This window comes from Phyllosticta citribraziliensis (genome assembly GCF_038025025.1).
Source record: "Phyllosticta citribraziliensis strain CPC 17464 chromosome Unknown J3D65scaffold_4, whole genome shotgun sequence".
Classification (NCBI taxonomy): domain Eukaryota; kingdom Fungi; phylum Ascomycota; class Dothideomycetes; order Botryosphaeriales; family Phyllostictaceae; genus Phyllosticta; species Phyllosticta citribraziliensis.
Window position 1 is genome coordinate 233,268 of NW_027117341.1, and position 21,959 is coordinate 255,226.

The 21,959-nt window shown below is 58.5% G+C and overlaps 6 protein-coding genes across 6 annotated transcripts; 3 read left to right on the plus strand and 3 right to left on the minus strand.

Annotated features, from left to right (window-relative positions):
• Positions 1-2,105: 2,105 nt before the first annotated feature.
• On the minus strand, positions 2,106-4,166 carry J3D65DRAFT_692734 (major facilitator superfamily domain-containing protein; the record flags this gene model as incomplete). The annotated part of the gene is made up of 7 exons (XM_066803948.1): positions 3,896-4,166; positions 3,762-3,833; positions 3,580-3,712; positions 3,427-3,531; positions 3,083-3,379; positions 2,758-3,020; positions 2,106-2,711 (listed from the first exon to the last, which is right to left on the minus strand). Exons 1-7 carry the CDS (start codon positions 3,989-3,991, stop codon positions 2,106-2,108), a joined length of 1,572 nt encoding a protein of 523 aa, XP_066656612.1. The 5' UTR covers positions 3,992-4,166.
• Positions 4,167-4,481: 315 nt separating this feature from the next.
• On the plus strand, positions 4,482-6,284 carry J3D65DRAFT_276516 (serine incorporator/TMS membrane protein). Its single transcript, XM_066795017.1, has 3 exons — positions 4,482-4,588; positions 4,639-4,718; positions 4,770-6,284. The coding sequence occupies exons 1-3, from the start codon at positions 4,538-4,540 to the stop codon at positions 6,085-6,087; spliced, it is 1,449 nt and encodes a 482-aa protein (XP_066656613.1). The 5' UTR covers positions 4,482-4,537; the 3' UTR covers positions 6,088-6,284.
• A 5,655-nt stretch (positions 6,285-11,939) lies between these two features.
• J3D65DRAFT_276555 (transcriptional regulator medusa) lies at positions 11,940-14,938 on the minus strand. Its single transcript, XM_066795018.1, has 4 exons — positions 14,814-14,938; positions 14,576-14,739; positions 12,854-14,409; positions 11,940-12,797 (listed from the first exon to the last, which is right to left on the minus strand). Exons 1-4 carry the CDS (start codon positions 14,831-14,833, stop codon positions 12,225-12,227), a joined length of 2,313 nt encoding a protein of 770 aa, XP_066656614.1. The 5' UTR covers positions 14,834-14,938; the 3' UTR covers positions 11,940-12,224.
• A 932-nt stretch (positions 14,939-15,870) lies between these two features.
• On the minus strand, positions 15,871-16,847 carry J3D65DRAFT_618321 (uncharacterized protein). Its single transcript, XM_066799638.1, has 2 exons — positions 16,649-16,847; positions 15,871-16,580 (listed from the first exon to the last, which is right to left on the minus strand). The coding sequence occupies exons 1-2, from the start codon at positions 16,674-16,676 to the stop codon at positions 15,994-15,996; spliced, it is 615 nt and encodes a 204-aa protein (XP_066656615.1). The 5' UTR covers positions 16,677-16,847; the 3' UTR covers positions 15,871-15,993.
• A 636-nt stretch (positions 16,848-17,483) lies between these two features.
• J3D65DRAFT_276663 (uncharacterized protein) lies at positions 17,484-18,412 on the plus strand. The gene has a single exon (XM_066795019.1). The coding sequence runs from the start codon at positions 17,603-17,605 to the stop codon at positions 18,320-18,322; it is 720 nt and encodes a 239-aa protein (XP_066656616.1). The 5' UTR covers positions 17,484-17,602; the 3' UTR covers positions 18,323-18,412.
• Positions 18,413-19,378: 966 nt separating this feature from the next.
• J3D65DRAFT_276687 (uncharacterized protein) lies at positions 19,379-20,304 on the plus strand. The gene has a single exon (XM_066795020.1). It carries the CDS (start codon positions 19,474-19,476, stop codon positions 20,134-20,136), a length of 663 nt encoding a protein of 220 aa, XP_066656617.1. The 5' UTR covers positions 19,379-19,473; the 3' UTR covers positions 20,137-20,304.
• Positions 20,305-21,959: the final 1,655 nt, after the last annotated feature.

Sequence of the window (21,959 nt, forward strand, 5' to 3'; positions counted from 1 at the left end):
GACCACTCATCTACAGGCTTGACCGTACGTACCGTACTGTGCTGTACTTGGCAGCAAGTGGGCAGCCTTTGCACCGTCATGACCTCCTCCTCCTCCACCACCACCACCACCACCACCACCACCACCACCAACAGCTGCCGTGCCACCCGTGCAACCACTGTGTCAAAAGGGGGCGGCCAGCCAGCGCGTCCGCCAGACCCGCCCACCGACCACAAGGCAGGAGTAGTTCGTCGAGCTGAGACGAGCGTCATTTGCCCATCCCATCCCCATCCCCCCCAAAGCCAAAGCCTCCCCATCCATTCACGCAGCCTACCAACCATCTCCGCCTCTCGCCACAGCAAAAGCTCCCCTCGGCTCTCGCCCCAAGTCTCCCTCTCTGTGCTTGCTATGCTGTACGTCCCATGCGTGCAGCCTGTGCATCCCGTCGTGTTCGTCGCTGCGCTGAGGTGCACTGACAGGAACGCAAGCAGGCAACTCAAGCGCTGCCTGCCTGCCCGCCAGGTTTCAGAACGCCACATGCTCTGTGTAGCCGCACCGCACCGACCCTGCCGAGCCAGTGAACGTAGGTACGCACACGCAGCAGCAGCAGCAGCAGCAGCAGCAGCAGCAGAAGGGAGGGAGGGAGGGAGGGGTGGCGAGCGGGTGGACAGTAGGTAGTGAAGCACGGGGGGGATGGGGATCTCGGGGTTAGCTACATGCACGTAGTGTCTGCGCCCAGGCGTGGAGTCGACGAGCTTTGACTAGACGGTGTTGAAAGAGAGGGCGTGAGGGTGTTGTGGACTAGGATGGATGGGCCTGGCGGTGGAATGTCGGAGGGAGGGAGTGGTGAGTGATGGGGAGACTGGCGTTCGCGTTGCCATTGCAATCGCCCTGTCAGTCAGTCTGCTGAAGAGGGACGATGTCTCAGAGAGGGGACGGACGGGAGGGGAGGGAGAAAGGGGGGCGCGGCGGCGCGCGAGGCTGCCAAACAACTAGACAGACAGACACACAGACATACAGACAAACAGCGTGGAGAATTCTTCTTTCGTTGACACGTCAGAAAGCACGACGCCCGCTTCGACCATCTATCTCGCCAGCAGCAGCAGCCACCGCCTCTACACAACTTTGGCCCGTCTCGATTGGCCAGCGCACTCGCAGCCAGACCGACCACACTTTTGCTTTTGCTCTTCCCTTCCTTTCGAGCAACGAAGAGCGCGCTCGCTCCTTGCGCGCGAGCAACCCAATGCCATCACGAGCCCCCGCCCCCGCCCGCTCAGTCTGACCGGTAAGTAGAATGGTGACAGCGCCTGCCTCCCTCACTCTCCTCCCTCTTCTCCCTCACAATCAAAGACATCAACAAACGAGCAGCCTCGGCCGAGAACGCGGAGCCGACCAAAAGGCAAAGTAAGGCAAGGTGAACACCAACGGGGCTTTTCCCTGCTCCTCTCCAGCCACATACAAACAGGAACCCGCGGTACGAAGAAAGGCACAAAGGGGGGAGAGGAAAAAGAAAACGAGGAGAAGAAAAAAACTCCCAGCATTCCGCGGCCGGGTCCGTTCTATAAAGTGTCTCGCAGCAGTGCCGGACGCGTCAAGATCGCCGCGACGTCGTGACACCCCTCCACCCCCACAGGAAAACAGAAAAGAAAGAGACAAGAACACCGGTTCCCCAGATCTGAGATCTGCCAGCCAGATGAGACAAAACACCGTTCCCGACTTCTATGCAACGCGAGCCGACGACATGTGTAAGACAAGAGACCTCCACACGCACGCAAGCAAAATTGACCAACATCGGCAAAAGAAGAAAGAAAAAAAATCTAGAAGCGGACGCGACAAAATGCACAGAAATCCGAGATTGATGACACAAACCCCGCGGGTCGGGGCGCGGCGGGCGAAGGCGGCGAGGGCGGTGGGCGGAAACGGCCCATGTTTGCGAGCGGCGCTGGCAGGTGATGCTGCTAGGTACCTTACAGCTGGCTGGCTACTGCTTCGGCTGGCTGTTGAAGCTCGTAGTGGGACGGCGCGCCTCTCGTTACCCGTCACTGCAAGCGTCAGTTCCACCGCGCTCTCAATCACACAACCTCCCCCGCCTTCCCCTCTTTCAAGACAGTCCAGCTTCGTCATACTCACGCCGCATGCTCGAACCGATTGGCTTGCTCGCGCCGCCGCCTGACGTTGTGCTCGTGGCGGATCGTCCAAAAGATGAGCAGCAAGCCGATGAGGCTGCCCGCAAAGGTAAAGCCGTACGCGGCACGGTAGCAGGAGAGCCCCTTTGTGCACTCGCGCTCGCCGCCCTCGAGCTCTACCGATTGATGGTCGTAGATGCTGCCGTAGCAGAGGTTGAAAATGTTGCCGCTGACGACAGGCGATAGGGTCATGAATCCCCAGTTTTGCGTCATCACTTGCACTCCAAAAGCGTCGGCGACTATTGAGGGAAAGACGCCGAAAAGAGCTCCGTACGCAAGACCAGTTAGGCCGCTGAGCATCCATAGATGGTTCGGATCTTCAATGTTCATGGCGACAAATTGACCAGTGGTAAAAATGAGAGCCGAGAGTATGAGGCACCAGAATCTAGAAAGACCAAGCTGCTTGACGATGAAATCTGATCCGATTCCTGAGGTGAGACGGCCAAGGAAGGAGCCAACAGAGATGATGGACACTTGGGTGAGTTGGGCGTGGGAGATGAATTCCTTGGACGCGCTGTCATCATAGTGGGACCAGAGGGCCGTGGTCTGGGGAAATTAGCATGTCATGGAGAGTCTTGTGGCAATCGCTTACGTCGTGACCAATGTTGTTGATGGTCATCAGTCCTATTCCTGTCAAGAGTCCCAACACTGAGAACAGCTGCCAGCACGTCAACGTGCGCAGCAACCTCACCCCTGAAATACCTGTTCGATGTGAGCTTTCGTCTTGACTCTCGCTTACTGTGACCTGGCTGATTGATTTGCTCTCCTCGGACGCGGTTAATTCAGACAAGAGGGATGTGGTCTCGGACTGCACTCTGCTGCTCGGGCCAATGGACGCTTCCTGATCTGTACGGTCTGGGTTGGAAGCCGCCCAAGGGGTTCGGGGGAGTTTAAACAAAAGAAATCTCTGCTCTCACCTTCCTCGGGGAGGCCACCAAAGAAATCGCTTTCCCTCGACTTTCTCGGGCGATGTCCGGCATTCTCGCCAGTGGGGACGGCGGAGTACGAGGCGTTTTCCGGAGACACTAGTTGAAGGAAAAAGGTGCCGACAAAGGCCATGCCAAGAGTGAGACAGGCAAGCAACATGAGAAGGCCAGAGGTGTTTCCAGGAAAGACTACACGCGAGATGGTTGTAAAGAAGAATGCGCTTAGCCCAAAGGCAGCCAACGGAAAGGCCGTGGCCGTGCCGCGGTGATTGGGCCAATTGGTAGCGGCTGTGGTTATCAGCGGAGAACGACGACAAATGCAGAGGACGGCGCACCAGTCTTGAGTGCAGCTGAAAAGGCACCGGAACTTCCCAATCCAGTCAGGAAAGACAAGAAAGACAAGAGCACCATGCTCATTGAACCTGGTCCGTTGTCATAGGCTAGCGCGCATTAGCTCCGCGTTGCGAAATGTGTCTCTGATAGCACACCTTTTTTGAGAGGAAAGTATCCGGCAAATATCAGCAGCGAACCCAAGAATCCAGCTGGTCGTGGGCCTTTGCTGTCAACCAACATGCCCGTGGGTATTCCCGACGCGTACATGCCGATGTTGCCAGCAACACCCTGATCATGTTCAGTATCGTGTATGGCGCAAGTCGGCGCGAGTTCTTACGATGAGGTTGCTTTGGGTTGCGGAGAGCTGTAACCGGTCGGCGAATTGTGGCGCCCATGCGGAATAGGCATACTGGAGAGGCATTAGCAGGTGTTGACAGGGCGCAATGGCCGGGGCTGAAGGAAGTGGATTACGTTTGTGCCGCAGGCCAGGGCTACTGAAGTCGCGGCCACAACAGAGAGGATGCGAAGCTTGCGGTGGTCCCGCTCGTCCAGCGAATCTGTAATCATTGTCGCTAGAGGGAGAGGGTCCGATGGGTGTCCAGAGTCGCGGAGGATTCAAGGGCGCATTGAGTTTAAGACTGGGGAAGCAGATCCGCAAGTCTCCGTGCCCAGCGATAAGTTACGGGGAGCCGGGGGTTCGTAGGTGGGCGGAATGCAGATAAGAGGGAGGATGAGGGAGATCAAGGCCACGCAGGCATGCGGTGAGAAGTAGCGAGAGAGATCATGGAGTCGCGAGTGGAGCAGGCCTCCTATTAGTCGAGATGGGATGGGATTCAGTGTCCACGCACGCTCTCAGGCTCAGGCTCAGGCTCAGGCTCAGCTTCAGGGACCTGCGACAGATGAGTGGGCCGCCCCGTCATGTCGTTTCCCCCGCTCCGCCTAGGGTCCACGTCATGGCCGGCAACGTCTTTTCTGCTGTTCCTCCCGGTCCCGCTGCCGTGCCACGCCAAGCCGTCGGGCTCGGGCGCAGTCGTTCACCTCTTGCGTAACCACCGCAACCACCTCCACCTCTGCTCGACTCTCACCAGTCACCACCATCCAACATCCGCAACCATGGGCGCCCTGCTCTCTCTCCCTATGCTGGCTGTGCCTGGCGTTGGCACCGTACGTCCACCTCCCCCCTCTCGCGCCCCACTGACTGACAGTCGTGATAGCTCGTCAGCTTCGCCGCCTCATGCTGCGGTGCTGCGACTTGCGGCGCCGTCTGCAGTGCCTGCGGAAAATGTCAAAACAGGTGCGATGCTCTGCTCTACATGTCCTCCGACTGCAGCTAACCGTCTCCAAGCATGGCCACTCGCATCGCCTATGCCCTCATCCTCCTCGTCAACTCGATAGTGTCCTGGATCATGCTCACAGACTGGGCCATTAAAAAACTCCAACACCTGACCCTCGACTACATGGACTTCCAATGTGGTGGAAAGGAATGCTACGGATACGTCGCCGTCCATCGATTCAACTTTGCCCTCGGCGTCTTCCACGCCATCATGGCCATCATCTTGCTCGGCGTGCGGACCTCCAAGGACGGCCGTGCACCCATCCAAAATGGATTTTGGGGCCCCAAGATCATCGCCTGGCTGGGCCTCATCGTCGTCAGCTTCTTCATTCCGGAAGGCTTTTTCGTCTCTTGGGGCAGCTACCTGGCCGTGATTGGTGCCGTCCTCTTCTTGCTGCTCGGCTTGATCCTTCTCGTCGACCTCGCGCACAACTGGGCCGAGTACTGCCAGGACAAGATTGAGACTACCGGATCCAAGACCTGGACGTGGTTGCTCATTGGCTCGACCATGTTCATGTACCTGGCCTCGTTTGCCATGACCATCGTCATGTACATTTACTTTGCGCACGGAGGATGCTCGATGAACCAGGCCGCCATCTCGGTCAACCTCGTCCTGCTCCTGATTGCGTCCATCATCTCGGTCCACCCCAAGATCCAGGAAGTCAACTCGCGCGCCGGACTTGCCCAGTCTGCCATGGTTGCGATTTACTGCACGTATCTCACAATGTCCGCCGTGGGGATGGAACCAGACGATCACAAGTGCAACCCACTTATTCGCGCGCGCGGCACTCGCCGAGCTAGCATCGTCATCGGCGCCATCGTAACCTTTGTCACGGTTGCATATACCACCACCCGGGCCGCAACATATGGTCTTGCGCTCGGCTCCCAGGGCAACAACCAGTACTCTGCAGTCCACACCGATGACTACGAGCACGGCCTCGTCACGCAGCAACCCGAGAGCCGACGCGAGATGCGCCAGGCAGCTCTCCGCGCCGCCATTGAGAGCGGCAGCCTGCCCGCCAGTGCTCTTGACGACGACGACGACTCGGACGACGAGTCGGATGACGGCAACGCGAATCGCGACGACGAGCGCAACAGCACGCAGTACAACTACACCTTGTTCCACGTCATCTTCCTGCTGGCAACGTGCTGGGTCGCCACGCTCCTCACGATGAACTTTGACCCAACGGAAGAAAACGACGGATTCGTCGCCGTGGGCCGCACGTACTGGGCGAGCTGGGCCAAGATCCTCAGCGCGTGGGCCTGCTACGGCATCTACATTTGGAGTCTCATTGCACCGATGGTGCTTCCAGAGCGCTTCGACTACTAGGTCGGACGCGGAAGGCAGAAAAACACAAGAAGTTGCGCGCAGGCGGCCTTTTTTTGACGAGTCCTACGAATTATACCTCATTTTTCATTGTGGTGTTGGAGGAAAGGGAAGATCTTTTTGACTCGGGTTTGAGTGGTCCTTTTTTCATGTGCATACTTCAGACTGACACTGTTTTTCACCATCAACCTCGTCATTTCATTTTATCTTGTCTCAGTCATCAAATTTGCATATCCAACGTCTTCCTTGCTCTCCGTCTCTCTCCCTCAACGTAAACGCAGGAGCGTAGGTAGGTTCTCCACCGTGGGCAGTGTAGTTCTCGCAGCGCCGCCATGCACGCACGCCCGCTCGCTCGTCTGACGCGCAGCGCAGCACAGCACACCTGCATTTCATCTCATGTCATCGCGGCGCGGCGCGGCCCTGCCCTCCCTTCCGCAGCCGCGCACGCCGCCTGCCCATCATCTCGCAGACCACCCGACGCGTTCACTGCGAGGCAGGCGTTTGGCGGGCATGGGCAGCCATGCAGCATGTCGGGCGCGGAGGCTGTCTGTACTTCGTTCTTACCGCGCGCCGGCCATAGCATATCTATCGCTGCGCTGCGCTGCGCTGCGCTACGCTGCGTCTCTCCCTTTGGCAACGCCTGCCTTGGTCCCAGGTGCCGGGTACATTTGGGTTAGTTGGAGATGGAGGGGAGGGGAGGCGAGGCGTGCTAGAGTCGGAAGTGGGTGCGTGCCTACAAGCATTCCGACATGTTGAGGTAGCTGTGGGTAGGCATGTAAGCAAGCACTCGGACAAGGAACACCAGTGAGTGGTAGGTAGGCAGGTAGGTAAGCTGAGCGCGCCGTCGCGCTGAGCTCCTCAGCCAGCCTCTGTTCGTTTCGTTCCGTCTCATCTCATCTCATCTCAGCTTTGCTCTGCTGCGTTTCGCTTGGCTACGCTTGGCTTTCGGGACCGCCGCGCCGCGACGCGCCGTGCAGCGGTCGTGTCTACTTGGGTTGGCGTCTGCGCATGCGGTTGGTTGGTTGGTTGCGGTGTTGCGGTGATGGAGAGAATACTTGCTTGCTCGCTTGCATGCTTGCAGTGGATGATGGCACATACATATCTTGCCCAATCATGCTACATCTCTGTCTACGTGTGCCTCCTGTCGGCCGGCCGGCGCACTTGAGCGGCAGGCACTGCTGCTCTTCAGCCAGCCACGCACGCGCCCACCATCAATCAGATAATCGGAGCCTCGATCTGATCTGATCTTGCAGCGAAATGCAGTGCAGCGGTATATCCCGCCTCGTCCTCCGCCTCCTCCGCCGCCGCCGTGCCGCCCGCCAGCGGGAAACGACAGGACGCGGGCACGGCACGGCAGGGCGGACGGGCGGGCGGACGGGCGGGTAAGCGGGCGGATGCCGGGCGGGTGGTGGCAGGCAGCGGTACCGTACGCACCGTACGGGGATGGATGGCGGCGTACGGTACGGGACCGGGTCAACGGGGTCAACCTTGAGTTTATTCGCGCCGCGCTATTGGCATTGGCATGGACGGGCGAGAGAAGGAAAAGACGAGGCGCTCCCGCCGCCGACGCGACGCGAGCAGGAAAGTAAAGGCCTGTTTGCTTTCGTTGGCGGGGGGTTGGGTTGTCGGTCGGAATTGTTCGTGCCAAGGCGACTCGCGACGGCGTCACTGCTCTGCTGCATACACTTGTGGTGCGGGAGGTAGGTAGGTAGGTAGGTAGGTAGCAAGGCAAAGCAAGGCAAGGCAAGGCACGCCGACCGCAGCAGATGGGAAATCGTTGGACGGCTGAATTTGCCATGATTAGTGGATGGTGAATGGACGGGTAAAACGGAGAGAGAGAGGGCGAGAGGCGAGAGGCGAGAAGCGATGTGGTACGGTGTGGTGCCATGCAGCATGCAGCATGCCGGGCGGGACGGGACGGGTGCTTGATGCGTGGGTGTGTGGGCGAGTGGGTGGATTGACGCGGATGACTGGTTGCGCTGCGCTGCGCTGCTACATGATGGTGTTGGTTGTTGTGGTGTGGGTGTGTGTGGTGGGGGTGGTGGGGGACTCGAGCAGAGAGAGAGAGAGAGAGAGCACATAGCACATGCATGCAGGCAGCCAGGCAGAGAGGAGAGACTCGACGCGACTGAAGACGACCCACCGCTACATCACTCACCCATGTATGTACCTCTGCCTACATCCGCAATACAACACACTTCATCCATTCAAAACCCGCCCAACGTCTCGAGAGAGAGCCGCAGATAAAAGAGCCCGGAGATGCAAAAAGGTAAGTGGGCAACCCCAGCCAACCGGTCGCCGTGTAGGCAGGCAGCTTGTTTATTAGCAGGGTGCCATGTTATGCGTGTCTTCTCTACAGGTATCTGCCGGCGGGCGGGCAGGCGGGCGGGTTTCCCTTGCATGCTCCTGCCATCTTATTCGCTCGACGCAGCCGCTGGTGGCGGAGAGGTGCAGCAGTCTGTCTACATGTACACGTTGTGAAGAAGAGGACGATGATGAAGAAGGCGAGGGTCTCTAGGGTAGACGTTTCGGGTGGTTTTTTTTTTTTTTTTTTTTTTTTTTTTTTGCTTCATGTTTTTGTCTGTTGTTTGGCTTGTTCTCTCGCTGTTTCTCTTTCTACCCTGTTCTGGAATTTTCTTCCCATGGGTGATTGATGCATTCCCCCATCATACCTTTTCAAAAATTGAAACTCGTATCCAGTCATGAGAATAGTTGGACAGACAAAAGAAGAGCGGTTTCGTTTTAAGGGAAACTGTCTATCCCAGCACCTTCTCCACTATTACTCATACAGTTAATAGCCACCTGGGCCCTTTAGTCCGCATCCGCATCCGCATCCGCATCCACAAAGCAAGTTTCTCTCTTCTCCCAGCCAGCGCCAGCATCAATGACAGAGAGAAGCACGTAGAGACGCTGTCTGCCAGGGCAGTGCACCAGCCACACTTCACAGCAGCACAGTCTCCCACACCTACCATGCCCTCCCTACCCAGCTCGCTCCTGCATCACCCTACTCCTCCTACTCCTCCTCCATGCTTCCCAGGCTATCACCCACAGCCCATCCTTGCGCCGTACGTCCGTCCGTCCTCTCGCTCCCTGGGCCCCAGCAGAGGAGGTGGAACATCATGATGTGATGGGACGCGATGTGATGTGATGTGACCAACGCGCCGGGCCAGGATAGACGTGATGGGGTGGGCGCCCGCATGCCGCGCTGGTCAGATGACCAGTGAGTGGGTGGGTCGGTTGGCGGACGGGCAGACGACGCGGAGCATTGTTGGTGGACACGGTCGGTGGTGCTTGCTGCTGTTGCTGTTGCTGCTGCTGTTGCTGTTGCTGGCGTGGCGGCGCGGCGCGGCATGGTGGGTTCTGCTCATTGCCTTGCCTGGTCCAGTAAGTGAGCGATGATGGCGACGTGGGAGCGCGTAGACTGGCGTCGAGTGCGTCGAGTGCAGAGCTGGGGGGCAGCAGCGTGGAGCGCGTCACATCCAACAAACCGACAGACACACGCCACGCTGCGGCGACTTGCTTGCCCACCATACAGTTTTCGCACTGGGCGAGGGACGGCCGAGGTTGCCAACTCAGCTCGGCTTTTTTTCAGCTACCAGCTACCAGCTACCAGCTACCAGCTACCAGCTACTAGGTACATAGGTAGATAAGTAAGATAGGTTAGCGGGCGCATAGGGGACAAGGCAGCCAGCCAGCCAGCCCGGCAGAGCTGCGCTCGGAAGCGAAAAAAAAAAAAAAAAAAAAAAAAGCAAGCAAAGGTAGATAGCGCGCTGTCACGGCACGCATGCAGCTAGCCACGCGAGGGATAGATTGGTCTGGGCATCTCTGTGGGTGGGCACTTTGGCGAGCATGCCGTGAGCAAAGGCTGACTGGCAAGAGTGGAAAAATAGAGAGAAATGAAGAGAGAGAAAAGGCGAGACGGGAAGGGAGCAGGAAGCAAGCGAGCATCACACATCTTTTCAGAAAGTGTTGTCAAAAGTGCGAGAATACCATGATATACGCATAGCAATGATGCACGAAGGCGTCCGGTCCGTCTTAGACTGCAGCCACCACAGTCTTCTACCACTGCACCTTCTCCTCCACCTTCACCACCATCGACACCACCCTCGACTGTCTGTCTGTCTGTCTTCTCGTCTCTGAGCGTCGCAAAAGAAAAGCCAAGCCAAACGCGCGGGAAAAAGTCCGACTGTGCTAGCTCAAGCCCTAACCCAAAACGAAACGCGATCAATCGAAACAAAGACGGAAAAGTGATGGGGGAAATCGCTCTCGCTCAGACCAGCTCTTCTCTCCTGTCTTTCTTTCTGCTCTGCTCCGCTCGGCCAAATAACCCAACCGAAAAAAGGGGGGGGGGGGGGGGGGGGGGGGGGAAAGCAGGAAAAGAGCATCCCAATCACCATAACCCCATGACGCATACACCGACGACGACGAAAAAGCGGCATGGACCGAGGACCCGAAAAGAGAAAACGAAAGAGAGAAATAAAGAAATGGCCCGTCTAGATAGCTATTTTAGCAAGAGAGGAAGGAGACGGAGAAAGGAAAGGAAGACAAGGGGCATAGAAATGTAATGCTATAAGCAAGGAAGGAAATCAAGCGAGCGAGCTAAGGAAGAGAGAAAAGCGATGGCGGCGTGGAAGAAGAGTAAGGGATAGATGGAGAGGGGAATGGGAGGAAGGAAAAGGTAGGTGGGTAATGCAAGAAGTGCGTCAGACAGACAGTGAGTCGTCGCGCAAGCAAGCGCCAAACAAGACAAACGAAACAAACAAACGAAACGCCGCAAACAGCACTGAGCAGAGAAGCGATCGGATGCTGGAAGAAACAGGGATGCATGCAACTGAGACAGACGACGGGTTTGTGTGTGTGTGTGTGTAGGATGAGATGGGAGGTAATGACGTGCAGAGCAGCGGCGCGAAGCAGGCAAACAGCAAGGAGGAGCAGGAAGAGGCCGCAGCGAGGAGACGAGACGACAGGAGACGAGAGCAACGCGAGGAAGGACGTGAAACGGGAAACGAAAATGATGCCCTGGACAATCAGCGCAACCGGGTCGAGTGTCGTGCCGCGCGCGCGCGTGCGCGTGGTACATGCGTCCCGCCGCCTGTCTGTCTGCCGTCCGTCCTTCCGTCGTCTGCGTCTCGTCTCGTCTCGTCCCGTCCCGCTCTGCATCGCCCCATCGATCCAAAGCGCTGGGTCTGGGTGTCTGTCTGTCTGCCCTTGCTTGCATTTTGTTACCTGGAGATGCACGCGTGCGGCGGAGCAGCAGTTGAGAGGGAAAGGACGCAGGACAGTGAGAGTGAGAGTGAGAGCGAGAGAGAAAGAATCGGAAAAAGGGATGACGAAGAAGAAGATGACGATGATGATGATGGTGGCGACAAAAGACAAGATGAGAAGGAGAATAGGGAAATAGGAAAAAGACCACAGGTCAAGAAATGCCCACCGACCGACCGACCGTCCGTCCGTCCATCCATCCATCCGTTTGTTCGTCCGTTTGCCCTCTGCCGTCCTGAGAAGCCCGCAAGGAAATTGGAAACAGAAACACACCCTGCTAGCCGCCCATCCCAGCCAAGCCCAGCCCATCCCACCTGCACACCAAAGTAATATCCGATACCCAGCCAGCCAGACAAGCACCGCAACGAGACAAGGGTGACGACTATTAGAAGGAGAAAGCGATGAGCAGGGGCGGAAGATGAGAGAGATAGAGAGAGCGGAAGAGCAGTGGCCGCGTCACAGCGTCACATTCGCGTCGAGTGTCGTCCTGGCTCGTCCCAACCTGTCCGTGACCAGCGGAAATACGAAGCGTGTTTCCTGGTGATGGTTGCAGCGTGCGTGATTGATTGATTGATTGATGGCGAGCCTGACGGCCGCCAGCACCAGACAGGCAGCCGAGAGTGATTGCGGTTGAGCGAGGAGGAGGCGGACAGGGAGCGGTGGCAGCGCAGCCAGTGGGAAGAGCAGCCGAAAAGCAAGTGAGAGAGCAGCAAAAAGGCGAGGCGGTAGAGGCGTAGGCGTAGGCGTAGGCGTAGGCGTAGCCAGGCGTGAGAGGGTGGCGGTGGGTGGGATGGCGTGGCCCAAAGTGGCTAGGCCACCCGAGTGCACGCATGATCATCCGTGGACCATCAGCCGGACGCTCCACGACACCCTCAACTTCACGATCGCGACGTCCGCTGACCGTATTGCTGATACCCTCCCCCCTCAGCCCCAACCCCAGCCACCGACGAGCTTTCGACGCCCGCTGCCGCTCCAACGCCAACGCCAACGCCAACGCCGCCGCCGCCGCCTGCGCCGGGTCCTGGTCCTGGTACTGGTCCTGGTCCTGGTCCTGGTCCTGGTCCCGTCGACGATGCCGCCGCCGTCGCTGTGCCTGGCGTGTCCAGGTAGGAAAAATCCCACGACGACTTGTACTGCGACGGCCCTGGGTGCTGCGGCGCCGGCTGGCCCCATTGCCCCAGCGCGGAGCCGCCCGACCCCAGCTGCTGCTGCGGGACCGTCAACCGCAAGTCGGGGAGGCCTGCTGATTGCCCCAGGCCACCTGATGCCTTGGTCGTGGGGGACAGAGCCGTCGAGGTCATGCTGGATGCGAACGCCGTCGAAGCTGCCGAGCTCGACGCCGACCGTGGCGACGCCGTGTGCCGCACCTCGCCCTCTGAAGCTCCTCCGCTACCGTACCCGCTAGCAACGGGCGTCGGCAGAGCCCCCGCCGTCGACGAGTAGCTTGCAGACTGTGTGTACTCCCGTCAGCCTCTGTATCCCGCCTGCCGCTCCCTTAAAAACTTACGTATTTTCCGATAATCTTCTTGAGCGCGTGCGACAATATCTTCCACGGGAACACCTTGACGTCCTTTTCAATGTTGCGCGGCTTAGGCGTCGGGAAGCCCATGATGATCTTGAAAAACTCCTCGCTCTCCGGCTTGGCCTTGGACACGGTCAGCGGCCGGAAGCCCTCCAGGTTGCGCCGGATGCGGTTCTTTTCCTCGACCGTGAACCGCACCCCGACCAGCGACTCGAGCAGGTAGATGGTGTCGACGCTCGTGACGAAGCACTCTTGCTTCTCCGCCCACCAGATGCAGCTGATGCAGATGCTGTGCGGCGTCCGATCCTCTGGCGCCACGGCCTTGAAAGACGTGTTGATGACGCTGCCGTTTTGGTTCCTTCGAAACTGCACCAGCCGTCGCTTTGCCTCCCACTCGTCCTTGGTCCACCCTTCGGCCATGCCGTTCAGGTCGCCTTCAATCTTGAGCTGCGCCTTGGAGTTGGGGTACATGGCGTACGGGTTGAAGCCTTGCGAGCTCCCAATCAAGCCCGATGCTCCCGTAGATCCTTGGATCGTCGATGTCCTGACCAGCGGTGGATTTGTCGACAGCGAGGCCGATGGGAGTGTCGATGTCCTGCCGAGGAGCTGGTTCGAGTACAACGACGGGCTACGGAGGGTGGATGCGCCATAGCCGCTGCCGTATGTCGGGCCTTTGGCCGGAAGCGACGCCACGTTGAGGCTGGGCGAGTACTGGTAAGAAAGCTTTTGCGGCGGTTGGCCATATGAGCTGTACGAGCGCTGCGTCGGTGTTCTCTCGTACGTGGCTGGGTACGCGTACGATGAAGTGGTGCCTGCCTGCATGTACGGTGAGTCTGAACTGGGCGTGCTCGAGTAGACGCTCGGTGCTCTGCTCGTCTGCGGCGCCATGAACTGGGTGCCCGAGACGCGCTTTTGCGGCGATCTCAGGTAGTCGGTCGAATCGGTCGAAATCTTGCGCTTGCGCGACATGTCTTGAGGAGATGTGTAGTAGGCGGCCGAGGGATCCTCGTAGGTAAAGTCGCCAACCTCGACGACTCCGAGGCTCTGGCCGTACTCGTCGTCGACGTTGAGGAGGAGCGGCATCTGGCCTTCAATGTAGCCCGAGGCGGCGTCAAAGGGGGGGATGTCGGTGGTGATGGCATAGTGGAAGTAGGGGCCTGCGCCGCGGTTCTCAATCTTGGACCAGGTGGCCTCGCAGCGCTTGTTTCCAATCATGACGGAAAAGTAGAGGGACGGCGGGGTGGCGAGGTCGTAGGAGGTGCGTATGTAGACGTAGAGCTTGGCGCCATGCAGAGCCTTGGAGGGTGAATAAGACGTTACTTCGGGAAGATGGCGCGAATAAGAAGAGTACGAGGCAGCCTGATAGGTCGTCACATCACGCGCCGCGAGGTTGGAGGCAGAGATAAACGGCATCTGCTGCTCTGCGCTCGAAGGACCATGGGACTGGCGCGCCTGCGCGCTCGAGTACTGCGAGGCGAATGATGACGGCTGTGCGAAGCTAGGGTAGCTCTGTTCTTGATTCGGCCGTGTGGCGGCATAATCTATAGTGGAGGGTGTGGTCAGTCAAAAAAAAAAAGCTAACCGGCGCTGGGCCTCACGTGTGCACACCCCCCCCGGGTCGATCCGGGTCAGGATGTGACGCGCAACAACGCCCTTGCAACCAAGCAATCAGGCAAGTCAGATGGATGGGCCAACCGCACAACTTACCGTACATGTACGGTTCCTGCGTCTTTTCGTAGCCAGACATGGACAGTAGCGCGGCTCCGAGTCCCGCCTCGGCCAGAGGACCACTGCGGTAGTCTTGGCCGTACTGCAGCGACGTGGGCTCGGATGGATCGCAGTCTTCGTCGACTATGACAGGCGCCTGGAGGCTGCTTGTGGTCCAGTGTCAGTAACGACGTGCGTCTTTGATCCGCCCGACAGTGACTCGAGACGCCAGACTTACCTGGTGGACGTGTGTACCATGAAATCGAATCAACTCGGGGGGGACTGAGCTTGATCAGGACTTGCAAGACTTCTCGGTCAGACGGGTCGCGGTCAGTTATCAAGCCTTGAGCGAAGGAATCTGAGAGCGTTGAGACATGCAAGGAGACTTATACATGTATTGTCGGCCCTCTACATTGAGCAAAGGCTGCGGTTCCCTAGCACTCGGCAGGAGAGGAGGGCAAAGAAAGGATGGTTGCAAGCGTGTCCTTGGTCACGTTGCTTCCGGGAGCAGAGCGCCTCAAGAAATACGTCAAGGAAAAGATGGTGCCTTCTAGGAACGGCCGCGCATGGACAAGAGGCCAGAGATTGCAGGGGTTGCTTTTTGGTGCTAGCGGTCCCGCGTGCCGTCCGTCGGCGGGCCAGAGGTTTCGGCGAGCAATGGATGGCCAAGGTGGGCGTGTGGACGGCGAGGGTGAAGACTGGCGCCAATTTCGCGAACGTGCAGAGCCCGCGGAATGGCGTACCGGGCGAACAAAGGCGGGCGCGATTCACCTGTTTGCCCGTGGAGGTGGACGATGCCGAAACCGAGGGGAGAGAGTGAGACCAGTCTTGAGGGGGGAATGATGCAGTCTGGATAGAGCAATGGCGTCAAAACCGGGCAGCTGGGCAGAGGTGGGATTGGCCGGGTCTAGAGAAGAAGCTTGATGGGTGTCTGAATATGCAAGGAGAAGATCGGATGCAGACTGAGTCGCGGTTGTGGTGGTCGCGGTGGTGGTGGTGGTGGTAGTGCAGCAGTCAGGCTGCCAGGGCTTATGGCATGAAAACACTTACACAGTCAGCTGTAAGCTTTCACTGAGTCAGCCCGGCAGCAGGCGATGGCGGTACAGATCTGGCGCAAGCTGGTCCGGAGCGAGGCGAGGACGACGAGAAATTGCTCCAGGCCGTGAGGGTGCGGCTCTGCTGTGCGCGTTGGAGTCCTCAGCCGTCAGTGATCAAGGGTCGACCGGGGGGTGGACCGCCAAGCCACGCGCCTAAACAGCCTGACGGAAGACAAAGCAGACGTCTGGCGGGATTGACAGAAAGGGGCCGAGGCGCCCTAGGCTGAACACAGGCCGGCTAGGCTGGAGGAGTGGTGATGGAGGAGGAGGAGGAGGTGGTGGTGATGATGTTGGAATGCCCCGGTGGGCCTGAGCGCTGAATCACAATCCGGAGGCGCCGGGCGATTGACGGCGAGGGCAGAGTAAACAAACGGGAGGTGATGCGAACGGGATCCGCGGGGAGGGGGGTTGGATGAGGAGTTGATTGGACCTTTTTGGATTTTCTTGTTTCGAGAAGGGGGGGCTGAAGGGGGTTTCGTCCAAAGGAGGGAGGGGGAAAAACTGGATGGCGTACGCGAGCAGCTTTTGCAGCAGCTTTGGTATGTATGGAGGAGAGGGCAGGGAGGGAAGGGCATATATCATCGTCATCAACAGCGCTCGGGCATGGGATGGGGTTGCGTGAAGAAGGCCGTGCAAAGAAGCCCTGGACTGGAGTGGACTAGGACCCTTCGATTCAGCACCTGGCAGGCGGAGCGGGCGCTGGAGCCCTGGGCTGGGCTGGTTGGATGGCGCGCATGGCAGCCAATGCCCGGGTGCTGAGCTGTGCTGTGCTGTGCTGAGCCTCGCCCTGCTTGGGGTGGGTGCTGCGGCCATCCAAGGAGCGGACCCGAGGCGGCGGACGCGTCCTGTCCTGTACGGTACGGTACATGGCATGGCATGGCTCTCGGAGCGTGGGAGGGACGGCTGTACTGTATGTAGTAGTAGTCATTCAGTCATGGCAGCAGGGCAGGCGGGCCGTCGATGGCGTTTGGCTTGCCTGGGTTGATGGGCTTGGGCGCAGACATGGGCCGGGGTCTGGGGATGCGGCCTGCGGGCGGCGGCGGCGGCGGCGGCGGCGGCAGCTACAGCGAGCGAGCCAGCCGACATGACATGGGCGCGGGATAGGATGGGATGGCGGCCGATGGCGATGGTGGGTGAGCCCAGAGCTGCGGTGTAGTGCGGGTTGGTGATGAGGTTGGCGGTGGTGCAGAGGTGATGCAAGACGCGAGAGGGCAGAGAGAGGTCAGACGTCGCCGAGTGGCAGCATAGCGTGGGCGCGACGACGACGACGGCGACAACGACAACCACCCGACCCATCAACGACACCACCCACCCCTGCGCCCACGACCAACTCTATTCCAGGGCGGTGGACCTCTGTTGCGGGTATATTGCGCGCAACGGTTTTTCTTTTTCGCTCGGCCTCCCAAATCCCAGCCAGCCCTGGGCCATTACGCGGTTGACGTGCCCCCTTGCTCCACCGGCCGCGTTTGCCATCAGTCTGTGCATGACGAGAAGGACACAGCCAGAGAAAAGTCGTCCTCCACGGCCCTCGTCATGGTCCACTCTGGGGACAGGGACCACCAGCATGGCTCTCCCTTGCAGCGCGTGCTTCTTTACTTAGATCACGCCGCCCCCTGTCACCACCACTCGCTGCCCTCGACCTGAGCTGACGAGATGCGGCTGCGTCGATCGCCCGCTGTATGGTTGATGGAAGACTTGCTGCTGCTACGCCACGATCAAAATGCAGGCACAGCCGCTGCCTATTGAGTCGTGAGTCGTGACGAGTCAAAAGGTACGTCTCGCTGTCAACGTCTCGTCGTCAACCTCTCTCCCCTCACCGCACCGCACGCACCGCACCCGTCAGTCGGCCATTTTCACGCTTCTGCCGTGGCCGCTCCTTCGGGAATGGCTACATCCACGTCTGCAATGCGGAGAAGGATCAGTGGCTTCTATGAGCAACGCTCGTCCGTGGCCCTGGGTCGCTCGCCTACCGACAAGAGGTGAGACGTGCATATCTTGGTATCCGCTGCCTCCTCCCTACTTCTCCCTCTGTCCTTCTCTCTCAGCATCGTCGAGACCGCTCTTCTTTGTCAATCCTCCACTTGGTCCGTTTTCTTTTCCCCCCTCAGCGCCGCGCCGCGTCGATCAAACCCGACGTCCGTTCGCGACCGAGAGACCAGCTCGAGCACCTCGGCTGTATCAGATGACGGCGAATCCCTCCTCCTTGCGCGCTCGCCAGTCAATCCTCCAGCCAGTCAATGTCGCCAGTGGCGTCCTTGTCCGAGATGGGAGACGTGCATCGCCAAAGGCTGCACAGGCGATCGTGTCGTCTCCTCGCATGCTTTTTCGGGCGGCGGCATCGCGATGGCCAGACGGTGCGCCATCTTGGCCCTGCTGCCGGAACTCGATTGCTGACCACCCAGCGTCGCATCACCGAGGGCAAAGGAAATTACCAGATACCCGGTTTGGCCGTCTGCATATTGACATTCCAGCAGATGGTGCTGCTGTATACCACCGTGTGTGCGCTGGAATGCACCCTCAGGCCAACCTGGTTGTCGGTTCGTTCGTCTCTTGCGCCCACTCATGCAAGGACAAGACTTTTTTATTCCAACGGCCGGGTTCTGCCCTCCCCTCTCTCGTGTCACTGCAGCTGAAAGGACATCATCTCTAGCTTCGTGCATCCTCCTCGCTGTCGGCAAACCCGGCTGTGGCCGTGCCCGCATCATGGCAGGCCTAACTCCCACTCCCTCAGCAGCCTAGCCTTTATTCGCTTCTTCGCTAACCCCTCTTGTCCGTGTCCATTACACCACTAGGGCGCCTTGAATTCGAACAACAATCATCCGGGCGACTGATGGCGACCACGACAAACGACGAGGTCGATGGCCTCCTAGAACTCCCAAAATACCATCTGTTGCTGTGGCGCAGCACCACGTCCATCATCCTTTTACTTTCGCTACCCGCGACCCCTACCCCGGGCCCCCTGACCCGTGCGAGTGCTCCCGGTCCTGCACGTCCAGGCCCTGACCAGGAACTCCGCGTCCTAACTCAACGATCCACCACTTCTCAAACGCTTGCATTGCGCTCTGCTCTCTCTGCGCTCTAGACTCCGTCAGCCCGAAGCGCTGATGGGCGCAGAACGGCGTGCCGGATCACCTTGCTTTTCGTTCGCTCGCCTCCGCTTTGTTGCGTCGTCAGTGACAAGCTCGAGCTCGCTACCCGCCCTGTTCCCCGTTTCGTGGTTCCCGCCGTCGAGACCTGGGCTGCTTGCGCCGTTGTCCATCCGCCCGCACCGTTGACATCTTATTCCCCTTTCTTGTTCATGTACGCAATTCTACGCTCCCCATGTCATTTCCATGCTATACCATGTCGACCCACGCTTCCACGAGGCAAGCCCTCACAGGGTCCTAGCGTTGACGCGCGTCCGAGCAACCAGACCAGACACCGCAAGTCAGGTCGAATCCCGCCTACCGAAATCCGGGCTGCCAACGGCGCACGCTGTTGCCTCTTTGGTCGCTGCGTTCGCACTCGGCGCTGGGCTTGAGCTTCGCCAGGCGTTTGTAGGCTCGGCGGCTGGGAGCACAGGTCTGGATCCTGGGCGGTTCGGTCGGCCTCGGTCGGCTACCGACTCGTAATTGCTCGTGGCTCAGCGAAGCGGGCGGGTGGCTGAGAAGGAAATGAATCGGCAAACGGATGCGTTCGCCCATGGTTCCATGTTTTGGCAACGCTGGTGGCTGGGCAACACCGCGTCGCGCGCAACGCGAGTTGAAAGACTTTTGCCCAACCTGATTCTTGTGATCTTCAACTGGCAATATTGCATTGCAAATGGTCACGGGAGATTCCAGTCCCCACGGTATGTTTGTGGGTTGTTCCGCTACCTGTCTACCCTACAGTCGATTCTCCCTCCCTGTCATCTCGTCTATTCATAACCTCAAACCCCATTTCAACAAGTCAACTCAGTCCGATGTGCTTTCGCAAATACTTCAATGCCAAAGGAAGGCTCAGTCCAATAACTTGGTCCAATGTACGACGCAAAGCTCGATCTACTGTCGACTTCCTTGTCCTGTCATGACTCACCAAACCCATAACCCAGGAATTTTCAGACATCCTGCTCGTCAACACCAATATGCTCATCTCCAAGACCCGATTGTAGAGTCACCCACCCATATTTATCTGATTTGGCAAGTTTGTCGTCCCTCCCGCCTTGGCAACGGCATTGACTGGTCAATATTTCAGGCACGGCGAGGTTCGCAGGCGAGTAAGGCAATCAAGCTACGCTGCGCCACAGCTGAGAGCCAAGATCTATTTCCGAACTCACTGAACAACAACATTTCCGTCACTCTTCTGGCCGGCCCGGCCTCCGCGCCTAGTCACAACTGGACGGTATCATTAGTCTATGATCGACAGGAACAACTTGACCGGGAACCGCGGTACATGTTGCCGCGAAAGCTGGGAAGAGCTTCGTGGACAGGCCATTGTGTAGGTTGAATCGCTGAATTGGTCGGTTACTTGACTCAGTCGATATACTTTGGGACGATCACATAATCACTTTTGACACGACAGGCAGTTGAGCACCTGGAATAGAGGCGGGAGGGTAAGCCACTCCCTTTTGCAGACGCATCAAGAAGTCCGGCTACGCCATAATCGCCAACATCTCGTTCTCGTCTCATCTTCGATCAAAAAACTCTCCTGCTATATTTTGTCGGCCTGATTCAATGCAGCCTACGAGTTTGGAATAGACATGCAACACCATCACAGCCAGCCGCCCATACCAAAGCCCTGCATCCGACGACCCAGTCTGCCCTGCAAGGCCGTCGACCTAGACTAAACAGGCAGCCCAGCTGCGCCACACGTCCAGACCTGGCCGGACGCGACGTGACCTAGCGAGCGTTGAACTCTTTTTTCTCCATGGGCGGGACGGTTCGGTTCGCTCGGTCCTGCAAGCCTGTCTCTCTCCATCCCCAGGATCACTCCCTCAGCCTTGCCGTATCGCGCGCCGCCCGCGCTCCTGGCCCACGTTCGCAGGACTGCATGCTGCCCGTCGCCCGCCGTTTCGATTGCCTTCAGGCACAGGCACCAGGCACATCTGCAGGAACCGAACATGGATAGCCAGCAAAGGTCAAGCAGGGATGGCCAACGAGCGGCGGGAGGCATGCCGCTGCTACTGTTGCGGCGGATACAACCTACACCCCACTAAGCCCTACGCTGATCATCGTCATGTCCTGTGTCTAATCGGCCGTTGGAACTTTACGACGGCTTTTATTATCGCCATGTTTCATCTTTGGAACAAGGGTCGATTGAGCGAGATTGGCTCTTGAAGTCATCCACCCATCCATCCATTCACGTGTGAGTGGAATCGCTACTGAGGTGTTCTTTTTTTGACCACGCAGTCAATGCCATATCGTTTCCTGGAATCTCGTCACTCTGTCCTCCATCTACTTCTATGAATACACGGTCGATCTGGCTATTCATGGCGCACTCAATGCATTACTCGGCCCACCCGTCGCAGTCACGCGGTGACGGACCTACTGACGCGACTCACTGATCAACAACCCAACAGTCTTGCAAAGTCGCATCGGCGCTTGCGCATCAAATTTAGCGCCAATGATCTGCCAACCTACTCCTCTGTGGATATCGATAGGCGAGAGGATTCTCGCGTGGTTTGCGCATCAGACACCACCAATCGCCATGGCTGAGACACCACGCTCTCTCCCCAGCTGTGATCCTCGCACCTTAATCAAGCAACTCGCCAACGAAGCCAGATATACTGCCGCTACTGGCCCTGGTCCGGCACATCTGCAACGACCACCAGAGGCAGCATTGGGAAGAGCCTTAGCAAGCAAGTGTCTCGATGAAACGAAACAATCCAGCGCGCGCACACACTTTCCCATTCCCCCCACGCCGCACGCACGCACATGCCTTGCCTGTCAGTCAGTCAGCAATTGACTTTCCACGCACCCACCTACCCCTCCCTCCCCTCCCCTTCACCAACCCCGAAAAACGCAGAGACAAAACTAAACCAAACCAAACTCTCGACAAGCATCGCGTCACCCCGGATTAAGGTTGACCACCTCGCTTACCCCTGCCCGCCTGTGCGTTATGCACACTCGACGTCTTCTCTCCTGCCTGGATGTACCCGCTCCCCTCACTGCCTGCCCGCGCTCTCCTGCTATCGCTGGACCTGGTTGTGCTGCGGAGCTGGGGCAGCAGCGGCCGGGATGCCGTGGGATGCGCGGCGCTGGTACGGCGGTTCGGCCCGTTTGCGCATGCTATTTATTCCTCAGTGCTGCTGCTGCTGCTGCTGCTCTGTT

What these genes read in the sequence shown, in the direction of transcription:
- J3D65DRAFT_276663 (XM_066795019.1), top strand. Translation starts at nt 17,603, where the DNA reads ATGAGCAACGCTCGTCCGTGGCCCTGGGTCGCTCGCCTACCGACAAGA.
- J3D65DRAFT_276516 (XM_066795017.1), top strand. Translation starts at nt 4,538, where the DNA reads ATGGGCGCCCTGCTCTCTCTCCCTATGCTGGCTGTGCCTGGCGTTGGC. An exon ending in CTGTGCCTGGCGTTGGCACC is followed by an intron (nt 4,589 to 4,638) that starts GTACGTCCACCT and finishes CAGTCGTGATAG; the next exon opens with CTCGTCAGCTTCGCCGCCTC. An exon ending in TGCGGAAAATGTCAAAACAG is followed by an intron (nt 4,719 to 4,769) that starts GTGCGATGCTCT and finishes ACCGTCTCCAAG; the next exon opens with CATGGCCACTCGCATCGCCT.
- J3D65DRAFT_276555 (XM_066795018.1), bottom strand. Translation starts at nt 14,833, where the DNA reads ATGGTACACACGTCCACCAG. An exon ending in GCAGGAACCGTACATGTACG is followed by an intron (nt 14,410 to 14,575) that starts GTAAGTTGTGCG and finishes CCTCCACTATAG; the next exon opens with ATTATGCCGCCACACGGCCG. An exon ending in AGAAGATTATCGGAAAATAC is followed by an intron (nt 12,798 to 12,853) that starts GTAAGTTTTTAA and finishes GAGTACACACAG; the next exon opens with TCTGCAAGCTACTCGTCGAC.
- J3D65DRAFT_618321 (XM_066799638.1), bottom strand. Translation starts at nt 16,676, where the DNA reads ATGTCTGCGCCCAAGCCCATCAACCCAG. An exon ending in GCCCAAGCCCATCAACCCAG is followed by an intron (nt 16,581 to 16,648) that starts GCAAGCCAAACG and finishes TACTACATACAG; the next exon opens with TACAGCCGTCCCTCCCACGC.
- J3D65DRAFT_276687 (XM_066795020.1), top strand. Translation starts at nt 19,474, where the DNA reads ATGGTCACGGGAGATTCCAGTCCCCACGGTATGTTTGTGGGTTGTTCC.